Genomic DNA, 12,601 nt, shown 5'->3' with positions numbered 1-12,601 from the left:
GGTCTGAACAAACAAAGCTCGACGTCTTTAAAATAGTTGAAACAGAATTTGATCGAATATCCCATTGTGACATGGTCGAACGTCCACAACCGATACCAGTCGAAGATCAGGGCCGAAGACGACCAGCCGGGAGCCCCTTCGGGCTCAGTATATCCAAGCAGGTTTCCGATGAAGTAACCAAATCCGAACAAAGAAAGGTACCAGTCATACACCGAAGACAGGAGGAACGCCCCAAGGCGCAATCCACCTCACAATAATCGAAGGATAGACCGAGGACAGGATCCTTGGGGACCCATCAATAGAGCAAGATTTAATAGGAATGCGGGGCCAACAGGGGCACCTCACTTATCAAAATACAACTTCAACGTCGATGTATCAGACATTGTGTTCGCCATCAATAAAATCAGACACGCCAGGTGGCCCAGGCCTGTACAATCGGACCCTTCACAAAGGAATCATAACCTAGTATGTTAGTTTCACAACACACACGACCACAGGATCGAGGATTGCGACCAACTCCAAGATGAGGTAGCTTGACTAATTAACAAAGGTCACCTCCAAGAATTCCTCAGTGACCGGCCAAAAATCAGTTCCTAGAAAGAGAGGCGGCCTAGAAGAACAAAACAAAAGAGCCACAACATTCATCCACATGATCCTGGGGGCGTCGATGCCCCTCAGGAACCTGTGATGAGAAGGATAAAAATATCCATCACCAGATAAAAAGCAAACCCGGGGGTACATACTCGAGGATGCCCTCACTTTCAGCGAAGAGGACACCGAGACCTTGTCTCAACCTCATAATGATGCACTGGTAATCTCTTTCCTTGTAAATTCTTTTCAAATAAAATGTGTACTCGTGGATCCAGGTAGCTCGGACAACATCATTAGGTCGAGGGTGGTAGAGCAGCTCGGACTGCTTGACCAAATCGTGCCCGCCACTCGAGTCCTCAATGGATTCAACATGGCAAGTGAGACAACGAAAGGAGAAATCACCCTCCCAGTCACCATGGTCGGCACCACCCAAAATGTTATATTCCATGTCATCGAAGGGGACATGAGGTACAACGCCTTGTTCGAACGGCCGTGGATACACTGCATGAGAGTAGTACCATCCACTCTCTACCAAATGATGAAATTCCCAACAAAGGATGGAATTAAAACCGTCTATGGGGAACAATATGCGGTAAGGGAAATATTCGAGGTGCACAACGTGGTACCGGTACCAATATCTCCGATCGCAAAGGAGTCGAAGGGTAGTCGAACCACACCTTCGATTAAGCCCGATTACATAAAGTAATAGACTATACCACATCCTTATCTCGAGTAACTAGGATGTATCGGTCCTTGAAACATCGCCGACACATCCTACACCAAGGTATAACCATCTCCCTTTTCATTTCATATTTCGCACTAACCCTTATGCAGGTGCCCAACCGAAGTAGTCAAAATGCTAACCCAACTCAAAGACCTTAAGGTTTTAAAGCATCCGTTGCACTCTTTTCCTTTGATCGAGTTTTTAACGAGGCAACATCTATATGCTGCCTAACGGGGACTCAACAAGTATTCGAGGCTTCTTTTGCAATAAACCTCGAACACTGGGGGCATCCCCCCAGGAAGGCCATCCGCTCAGAAAAGCCAAGAAACACCAAATGGGGTCCCAATAGGAAAATAATATACCGGGCCAAACGGTCGAACAGACCATGTCCATATAGTCGAGCCCCGACGACGAATACATGTACACTTGTACCAAATAATTGAAGAATATCTTTTATCAAGGAATCTCACACTCCAAAGGAACCTCAACACCTTCGTAAAAACGACTCGTCCGCCAAAAACGTCCCGAATACTCATCAATAATTCAACACCTGAACGACCTCCGGGTCGGGACTCCAAGCTCGTAAACCCTTGATGAGGCAACAAGAAAATCACAAAACATCTCCAAGGCCAAAAGCACCCCGAACACTCGGGGACTGGTGCCGATATCTCCAAAATTGCACGACCCCAAGGTTGGGATCTCCAAACTATAAGCCCTCGATGAGGCAATGCAAAGTCTGCAAATAATGGCTCCCGATTCAAGAAATCCTCGATGACTCGGGGACTGTCGTCAAGCGCCATCTCCATCGACTTATCAAAACTTGAGGCCGTAAGACCCAACCGAGCATACTCGGTCTCGTAAGGCCTACATAAGGTAGAAACTATATTTGTAAGACCTCAAGCAAGGCATGAACCACACTTGTACCAAGTGAAAAAACTGTATGACCTCAACAGCATGAAAAACCTGTAAGACCTCAACGACATGAAAAGCCTGTAAGACCTCAACGACATGTAAAAATTGTAAGACCCTATCCCAAAGTTTTGGCTATATATTGAACTTGTAAGACCCCTGAAAAGGCATACCCTCGATATAGATGCCGAAACTATTTGACTCGGGACTCAAAGGCTCCAGCCAAAAACAAATGACTCCGGTTAGACAGTTGTACCAGCTAAACTAATGCGACTCAGGGACGCCTGACCATCGCTACCATGTGTAAGAGCCATTGTCGCCAGGCCTTCAATTACTCTAAATCTACTTCGAAAAGAACTGATTAAACAGGCTACCCTCAACATAGGTAAATGAGCTTCGACCATGTCGGCTCTTGATTACAGGCTTTGAGCTACTCAGCCTCCGAGCCAAACCTCCTGAGGTGCTTGAACATCGCCGCAAGTTACCCGAAATTAAGGTTCTTCCCGAACCGACGACGAGTCAGGCAAAAATTAATTCAAAAGCCCTTAACGAGAGGAAAAATAAAGCCTACATAAATGGTCGCATCGACTAAGTGCATAAGAGCCATTGTTGCCAGCCTAATGAGCCTCAGGGCCACACACACAAAAGGTCGCATCGACCAAAAGTGTAAGAGCCACTGTCGCCAACTTGAAACCTGAAAACTTGAGGGCCAAAATTAGCTCGAGTCCTAACCCGATTAAAAGACCGGATCCAAAATAGTTAACTAAATATGCCTAAGATCAAGGCATAAGAGCCACTGTTTCCAGCCCACACTAAAAGGCCGCATCGGCCCACGGCGTAAGAGCCGTTATCGCCAGCCCTCATTAATAGGGCACATCGGCCCACGACGTAAGAGCCATTGTCGCCAGCCCTCACTAATAGGCCGTATCGGCCCATGGCATAAGAGCCATTGTCACTATCCCACATACGCTAGAAGGTCACATCGACCAAAAGCGTAAGAGCCACTGTTGCTAGCCTAAATTTCAGCCATTAGAAGGTCAAATAAGCTCGAGTCGATGCCCGTCTCAAGGACTGTGCCCAAAGTAGATGGCTTAAATATGACTAAGAGCGAAAGTGCGTAAGAGCCTACGGGCCAGTCCAATGAGTCCTAGGGCCATATCATGACTCTAAGGATTCCTACCAACTCGAAGACCAGTCCACATGGCCAAATTCAAGATAGTAAGAGATACAAAAGAAATAAAGCTTCAAGGTTTTCTTTCATACAAGAGATACAAAAGAAATAAAGCTTCAAGGTTTTCTTTCATACAAATGTGCAAAAAAGCGTAATCTCCATCTACAAACATGCTTTGAAAATGCTACATATATATGGCAAAATCTATGCCCGCTGGGGGCTACAGCCTACCGGCCTCATCTTCACTTTCTTTGACATCGAGCAATAGTAGCTGAGCATCACGCTCATCTGCCGTTGCTAGCGCCAATTCCTCCGAGAGGGCGAAACCACAAGCACAGATCTCTTCGAGGGTCTTTCTTCGAGATTTACAACGAGCATATTCTTCAGCCCTACCTTCACGGTCGAGGATCCTTCTCAGCTCAGCTTGATCATCGACAACATTCTTTAAATAGATCGCCATCTCCCGGTCAGCCTTAGTCTGGCTCATCGCAGCCTTTGCCCGAGATTCAACGATCTCATCCCTGACCTTTGAAAGCTTGGACTCAAGCTTCACAATGATGTCTGTCTGAACCAAAGCATTATCACGGACTAAGTGAAGTTGAGCTTCAAAAGCAGGAACTTTAGCCAGAGCATCCTTCCCCTTTAAAGCCTGAGCCTCTGCCCGAGATCTCAGCTTATCATATTCACTCCTGGCCCGGCCAACTTCATCTCGAAGGCGCTCTAGGGCCTCCATTTTTCTACAACTAAAATAAACTAAGCATTAGCCTCAGGAACCAGGAGGCGGGGTGCACGCTCACCCAGGACAGAAAATTACCTGCTTCTTCAGATGGTTCTCATAATTCAAGCTCCGGCCCACCTTATACTGCAAGTGTACCAGCTTAACTTCCTTTTCATCACAAAGGAGCCTAAGGGATCTCTCCTCATCTAGAGCTTTCCGTAGCCTGGCTTCACAAGCAGCCCAGACTTAAGCTTGTCGAACGCCTGCAAAAGAAAGCCCAATAAGGAAGGAAAGGCGTAAAGTCGAAAGACCTATGCTGAAACTCACCACAAAGTGAAGCCCCTGGGCTTCCTCAAAGGACGAGCGCACGCCTGCCAATCTAGTTCCTTCAGCCCTAAAAGAGTCAACTCCGGTTGAAACACAGTCGCTCGGTGTATGCGACCCCGGGTTTCTAGTATATCCCGAAGTATTATCAACGGAAAAAGAAGGCGATAGAAACGGAGAAACCCTCTTTCTAGAACCAGGAACTGCGGGCACGACAGGCTTAAACGATACTTCTACTCTGAAGCCCCGGACTCGTTCTACCTTATTTTGAGCACCATCGCGCTATAAAAGTATCTCCTCCTTATTGTCGTCATTCTTCAGCCCGGGAGTTAGCATCCCTTTCCCCTCTCCAGAGGAGCACTACCTCGCCTCGAACGGCTCTTCAATGTGTACAATATCAAGCTTAATACGAATGAGGGGAAAATTCCTCTCCAAATGAAGGAAGGGAGGGGAAAGTATAACACAACACTCACCATGATGTTTCGCTTCCCATCTACCCCGGGACGTAGCTCGCCACTTGCGCTCATCACAAGTCAAGTAGGTCGCCAACTTTCAGACCCAATCTAGCAAATCAAGAACGCCGCCCAGTACACATGAAACTGCTGCAGGAAAAGAAAAGAAGGCGCGGTTACGAAACCGGGATTTCGTCGTAGATAAAATTGGGAAAGCACGAGATACACCACTTACGAGCATAGTTTCATTACTCAGGGAATGCCATGAGCTCCACAAGGATAATGTTAGTGGTCCGCACCTGGATGAAGCGACTCATCCATCCCCGATCTCCGTCTTCCTCATCATCAACAACAAAGGGTGTGGTGGATCGGCATCGCAAGGTCAGTAGACCTCGATGGTGGAAGGGTCGTTACATCCTGATAAGATGACTAAGATTAAAGTCAAGCCCTGCCTTTTTCGCGAAAGATCTCATCATCAGCATTGTTCACCAAAATGACGGATGGATCTGCGCCAAGGTAACCCGATACTCTAGGCAGAAGTCGAGCACAACCCTATCAAGGGGGCCCAATGTGAAAGGATATGTGTACACATTCAAGGATCCATCGGCATGATCCGTGATGCGCTCACCCAGGGGAAGTATCTGTGGTACTACCTTTTCCCCCATCCGCAGTCTTTTCTCACTAACCCAATATGTTCTTCTCTTCAAGGTATACTCTCGTTGGTCTTGAATGCTAGAGGCGGAGCTCTCCCCTCCCTATCAGACAGACCCCGATGTAGCAGCCAAGACTATGACGAAATTAGAAAAATAAAGCAGGAATATATGCAAGTGCGTTAGTTCTAAAGTAACAAAAGGCTAGCGCAGAAAAAAAAGGGCAACTACTTAAATGGTGGGATCCCCTAAAAATCAAAAATCGTCCATTATATATATGGAAAAAAGGCGACGATCTGCTTGCCTCAAAACCGGCTAAAAGCACCATCGCTAGTTCTGAGGTGTTACCCGACCTCGAAGACCTCCATCAGGACAAGGCTAGGCTCCAGGAAGACGATGATGCCTTCACCAGCACCGAAGTGGTACCCAACCTCGAGGATCTTCATCAAAAAGAAGTTAGGCTCTAAAAGGCCAACAACACCATCGCCAATTCCGAGGTGGTACCCAACCTTGAAGACCTCCATCAGGACAAAGCTAGGCTCTAGGAAGCCGATGACGCCTTCGCCAGCACCGAGGTGGTACCCGACCTCGAGGATCTGCATAAAAAAAAAGTTAGGCTTTGAAAGCCCAACAACACCATCGCTAGTTCTGAGGTGGTACCTGACCTCGAAGACCTCCGTCAAACGGAAGTTATGCTTTAAGAAGCCAACGACATCATCGCTAGTCCCGAGGTGGTACCCGACCTCGTGGACCTTCATCAGGAAGAAGTTAGGCTCCAAGAAACCAAAAGCACCTTCGCCAGTCCCGAGGTGGTACCCGACCTCAAGGACCTTCATCGGCGAGAAGTCAGGCTCTAAAAGGCCCCCGGTGTTATCATCAGTCCCGAGGTGGTACCCGACTCGAGGAGCCCCGTCAATAAGGAGTTAGGCTCTAAGAAGAATAAGCGTCTCAAGCTCCAAACAAAAGGTTTTGACCTTTAGATATCATCTAAAATCGGGCAGTCCCTCATCCGGGACCTATACGCAATGCCTTAAGATTACATACATTAAGTTCAAGACAAGTCTCCAAATGCCCCGAGTCAACCCTTACTCAGGGACTGCTCTTGAAGTTTTGGCCTGAGAAACAACAAAGGATTCCGTGGGAAGCCATTTTTATCAACTGAAGGACAGAAAAAAATACTCGTACCCGGGTTTGATATTGGCAACAACAGACAGAGTCATGCATTCAGGGTCTCCACAAACATAAAAGAATATAACAAGCATCAAAGATAAAATTGAGGAAACATCTTCATATTCATAAAAGTTCAATTACAAAAGCCCACGAGGGGTCCTTACACGTGATTACAAAAGCCCACGAGGGGTCCTTACACAGAAACAAAGAAGTAAGAAGACGTACATATAGTAAAAGCCTAAGAGCCTAGCCTATTCTCGAAAGTGCAATCCTCGGCAACAACATTTTCGGGCATCATCTCCTTAGGCATGCATCCTCAAAGACAATATCTTCTAGTCACAATCCCCTCGGGAGTCTTATCTCGGTCCCTCAGAATGGCATCTTCAAAAGGGGAGATGACGAAGTGGAAAGTGATGGAGAAGAGCAAAGTGACGCGGAAGAGGCAGGAAGGAACGAAGAAGTGGTTGGGTGAAAAATCTGGTTAGTATGGATTTTGCTAGGCTATTATTGTAAAGCCACTTCTTGAGACATTGCCCCGATGCAGGATGCAATAGTTAGTAGGTAGTACCACCTCACTCCATGGAAAGCAAAGGGAGTGAAGCGCCACACCAGGTAATCAGGAGAAGTAAGCAGCGGTGTATAGTCCGAGCCCCCTCTTGAGCAGCGGTGTATAGTCCAAATATTTTCTTGGGTTGGAGAAAATCGGCCCTCTACTTCGTTGTCCCGAGCCAACGACGGTAGCAACAACAACAACAACAACAACGTAATCTCGCCCGACTAGAGAAGGTCCAGGAGATAGGCCATAGCATGACTGATAGAAGTGGCGCCATACAATCTTAAGGCCATGGGCCTCAAACATAGAGAACGACAAATAATAAAGATAGCGAAAAGGGAGAAATGGATAAATACGGGAAGATACTTGGATGAAAGGGAGGCATCATAACCGCCGACACTATTATCGCCCTCATAAAACGTAACGGCAGGCGCATTTAATGCGTCCCTAGGAGCCGAATCGGCGGTGACATAATGGCTTTGAAGAATAAGAAACCACAATGCGTTGAATGATCCTGGAGAAGCAAAATGACAGAACGTTTCAGTAATCATGAAGGCTTGCGTTATCAGCATGATGTCATCACGGGAAGCCTGAAGAGTCAGATATCAAAATCGTTTCTTATCGCTCCCCTCTAAGAAACGCAGAGACTATCTGTATACGGCAAAATTGGAGGGACCAATTTCTCGTTATTAAGGAATCTCGAAAGATCACTTCCAAGGTTTGAGGCCATGGGCTGAGTACCCTCTCTCGAGGTCCGTCGACGCCCGACATAGGGACAATGTTGGTCACGGTCATGATGGGAATAGGGAGTTCCCTAGTCAGGCGGCTAGTACTTGCAGAGCTTGGTGCCATCTAGTTGTCCCATCCCCCTATTTTTGTAATTAATGCTTTTGTACTATGTTAGGATTCCCCTCCTATATAAAGGGGGTCCTTGACATTTTATAAAGGCTCTGTTGCTCTAGCTGCTCTATAAGAAATATAGAAGAACACTCTCTTTGCTCTCTCATATACTCTCTTGATATTATTGCTTTCATTTATTATCTCCGTATTTGTTCATCATTTATTGCCTATCATTGGCCATAAAGAGCCTCTATTGATTTTATTATAACTGTTAGCCACATAACAACTGTCTTGATAGCTCGTAATCGAGCTCCGGGATCGACCTCGAGGCCCAGAATCGACGAGCTCGAGGTCCCGATTATTGGCCTAATGGTTCGATTATAGCTCTCTCCTTAAATTTATTTTGCCTCTAAGTCTCATACATCTAGCATCAACTGTTTAACAAACTAGCATAAAAATAGATCTCATATTTTTAGAGTCCCATCAACAAATTTAATTGTTATTACCATTTTCACGGTAAACAATTTATCAATAACATCCCGGGCAGAAACCCTTACTTCCTTTCCTTGATGTCGTGCTTGCATAATGTTTTGGGATCGTAGCATATCTGTAAGATTTGAATAAGTGCAATCTCATCCCTTTCTCATTTTTATCGCATTCTTCCTTTACTACTCTATAGTTACTAGAACCACTTAATTCTGATTTAATGCCACATCACCCTATATTCCCCCCTTTAAGAAGGTGCTAAGATTTAGTGCTATGACGAGATACCTATAGATGTTTTACCTCTTCCCCTTTGGAGTCCTTTCACATCATCGATAATCCTTACTCACCTTGCAGTAATCCTTCTGTACCAAGGGCAACAAAATTCCTTACTTACGAGGGTGATACTTAGTGTGACTGGCACATATAGTCCCTTAAGTTTAACTTTGCTTACATTGCTTGCTTTAGGGAAGCGTCATTCTGGATGACCTTTAAAGGTTATTCTTCTATCGTCCATTCTATTATCGCCGAAATGCAATCTCTGCTATTCTCATGATGCCGACTATTATCAAATTACTCTGTCCCTAATTCATGTTTAGTTTACCTTGTTCGCCAGCCCTTACTGATTTCTATTACTCTGGAGGTCTAGCTTTTCCTTCTGGTAATCACGTTAGAGTCACGAACTTATTTCTCGAAATGAGAATGTGACTTTATGACCTATACTCTTTTGTTGTCTCAAGGCCTGTTACCTCTCGTATTTTCCTTTCCTTGTCTATAGACTCTGTAATACTGTTATTTTTTATATCTATATCATATCTTACTCATAATGCTTTATTATCTCTCTTCTTATTTCCCTGCTAATATTTCTGTCTATCACTTTATTCGAAAAATTTGAACAAGACATTCTTTTACTTCTAGCTCCCCTTGCTCTACCTACTGGCTCTTTGGGTTGCCTAACATTCTTTCTTTACTAGAGACGGGAGCCACACTAAGGTAATATTTATCCCTTCCAAGCTTCTGGTGCCTATCTTTGTAGTATTCATATCTAGTTGTGCTATTTTAAGGTGCACCATCTGGGTGTCTCACAAGTAGATCTATTAGCACATTTGCAATGTCCTTTGGAAATGTCAACTAATGCAAACAAACCATCCACTATTTTGGGTTACTCTAACCCTAGCCGGATCCTGATATCCCCTCCTTCTCTTAAACTATATTTGTTAGCTCCCATAGGGCATAACTGAGTTTAGTGTGGCCAATTGTACATACCTCTATCACTGTTGAAGGTAACTCAAAATGCTTATACCTCCCCTCCTGAGTGGTAAGTAATGATAATCTTCTCTAGTTGAATGCCTCGTACCCTTCTTCATCTTGTTTTTTTTACTTGTTGAAACTTGTATCTACCTTCTGATTCTCTCGTTGCTTTTTATCATATGGGTGGATAGATATTCATGCCTTAGGGATCCTTATCAAGAAGCTTACACATCTTAGTATACACATGATCTGCTGAATACCTCATCTTTATCTATCATAAGCATGATGCAAAAATCGAGTTCCTGTGACTCAATACTTCTATAGCTATATCCCTTACCAATCATCTTTCTGGATGTAGGCATCGTCGTATTATCAATAAGATAGAGATTAGAAAATTGAGTTCTTACAACTGGGCTGTACCACACGATCTAGAGTAAGAAGAAAAAGTGACAATCCTAAATGCCCTGTAGCCTCCTGCTTATAAATATGGTGCAAAACACACCCATAAACAAGACTCTACTAGATACGAGCCAAACCGAAGGGTCACAACGGGCACCCGATGCCTTACTCAACCGAGTACTAACGTAACATATCTTTCTTATTGTACTATCATTGGTAACTGGGCCAACATGGCCACAATTCGTAATGTATAACAATAAATTGGAAGCATTGTATCAATGAACCATCTTTCTTAAAACATGAATACATATGGGCCGTCAAGGCCTCTAACATACTGTACAAAATGAACTTCTGTCTACAAAGCCTCTAAAACTATTTGAAATCAAATTGGACAGGGTACCGACCTATCTATAAGTTTGTAGAAAAATTATGACACGATGACTCATAGACCCAGCTGCACTCCGAATGAGGTGGAGTCTTACTGATCCTTCGCTGAATGTTAACTCGTCTACTATAAGGGCTTGTTAAGCTGATTGTCTATACCTGCAGGCATGAATGCAGTGTTCCCAACAAAAGGACGTCAGTACGAATAATGTACTGAGTATGTAAGGCACATAAATAAGTATATAAAGGACATAGAAGAAACATGGAGTAAATGACTTAACCTATAAGTCTGGATAACTCTATAAATCATGAAATACTTATAGTATCATGCATATGCGTATGAATGTCATGTCGTGCTTATCTACATGTGTTCATAGCATCATCAAGCCTCTGAGGGCATCCATCATATCATCTTGGCCACTGTGGCAAAATCATCAACGTATACCAGCTGATCAGGTGGTGGTGCATATATAACGCCGTAACCTTTTCCCATATCCCATATATATAAACTATACATATATACATATATAATGCCATATGGTCATGGGTCAATGTACATGTATAAATGAATGCAATGCATCAAAAGTACGTCAATAACATCTCTCAGAATGTCAAAAGACCATTATTCCTTTGGGTAATATCATGAAGTAAACTTTTTCAACTTATGTATTTTTCTGAGACCCATGAACAGAAGATGTAATAATAATACACATGGGAATTCAAGAACATAGACACCTCTAATACTTCTATGAATATAGTCATTTATGGAAGTTGTACATTTGCTCGTTTGTTTGTATCGTATGGATCATGCCAAAAATAAGGAAGGGGTAGTCTTAACATACCTGAGCCGATTCTCTTGACAATCCCTTAAACACACGCCAATTGCGACAAATTACATATACGGCGGATCGAAGTAGGAAAAATCCGTATGATAATCTTGAGAATGATTGTACCGGACTTTCTTTAAATTTGCATTTCACGTTGAACTTTGTAGGGATTCATAAGAATATATTTAGAGAATTCCATCGTCCATTGCTAACTAAATATTGTCATTTCTCTTTAATAATGTAGGAAGATAGTTTCTTTTATACAAAAGAGTGGGCCCTACTTTAGGATGACTAAGCCCCTAAATATGACACCTTGCTACATAGTATATGAGTCATTTATTAGTCTTGTTATCCACTTCATGGGCTGCCACATTGGTGCCCTAAATCTTATTCCAATAGTCACCCTTTTTTCCTTAATTAACTTTGTTAATACCCCACGGATCCAATAATTAACCAATTACCTATATAATTAAGAATTATCCCAAATTACTTAGAATACTACTCACTTTTAACACACTTCATACACCTTACTATCATGGTCATGTGGTACCTTGTATGACATTAGTCCATAAATACCGGGTATTTATAGCCCAGACCGTATTTTATCTCAAAATTCCAAACTTCGATGAAATTTATTTTCATCCATTTTCTTGCCCTCTCACCTTCACGAATTTACTTATCACTTGCTTGAAATAACATAATACTTATAATCTCAAAATAATCTCATTCTCGAACTTACGTCGATTAGTTTACGACGAAACTTTAACGTACAAAAATGCGGGATGTATCATCTCATTTCCGATCTTTTATCAATTTACTTATGGCGTACCTTCACGTACGAATATATGGGATGTAACAGGTAGATGAACATATAGAAACATGCACAAGTCTGAATAGGAGACACTTTTTTGGCTACTCAGGCCTTGGATGTTTTTTAAGCTTTGCTCCAAGCTTCTAATCTTCCAAGCCATTTCTTCCTGCTCGAGGTTCCTCACTGCTCTTTCTTGTTCCATTGGGGATTCATATTGTGGCTATTGAGCATATGAATATGGAGTAACATGAATTATGTCCAACTGAAATTGCGGGCCCTGGAAGGTGGACGTTGAAGGCTCAAAGCATGGCCTGGGCACAGTTGGTTGGGCCATGGTGAAGACT

The 12,601-nt window shown here is 43.6% G+C and overlaps 1 protein-coding gene across 1 annotated transcript; it reads right to left on the bottom strand.

Moving 5' to 3' along the window:
• Positions 1 to 3,615: 3,615 nt before the first annotated feature.
• On the bottom strand, positions 3,616 to 4,128 carry LOC138868599 (uncharacterized). Its single transcript, XM_070146162.1, has one exon. It carries the CDS (start codon positions 4,126 to 4,128, stop codon positions 3,616 to 3,618), a length of 513 nt encoding a protein of 170 aa, XP_070002263.1.
• Between the last annotated feature and the right edge of the window lie 8,473 nt (positions 4,129 to 12,601).

This window comes from Nicotiana sylvestris, chromosome 5 (assembly GCF_000393655.2).
Source record: "Nicotiana sylvestris chromosome 5, ASM39365v2, whole genome shotgun sequence".
NCBI classification, from domain to species: domain Eukaryota; kingdom Viridiplantae; phylum Streptophyta; class Magnoliopsida; order Solanales; family Solanaceae; genus Nicotiana; species Nicotiana sylvestris.
Note: the sequence above shows the minus strand (reverse complement) of the source record. Positions and strands in the feature narration are given on the sequence as shown.

Excerpts from the sequence above, each read along its gene's own strand:
- LOC138868599 (XM_070146162.1), bottom strand. The coding sequence starts at position 4,128 with ATGGAGGCCCTAGAGCGCCTTCGAGATGAAGTTGGCCGGGCCAGGAGT.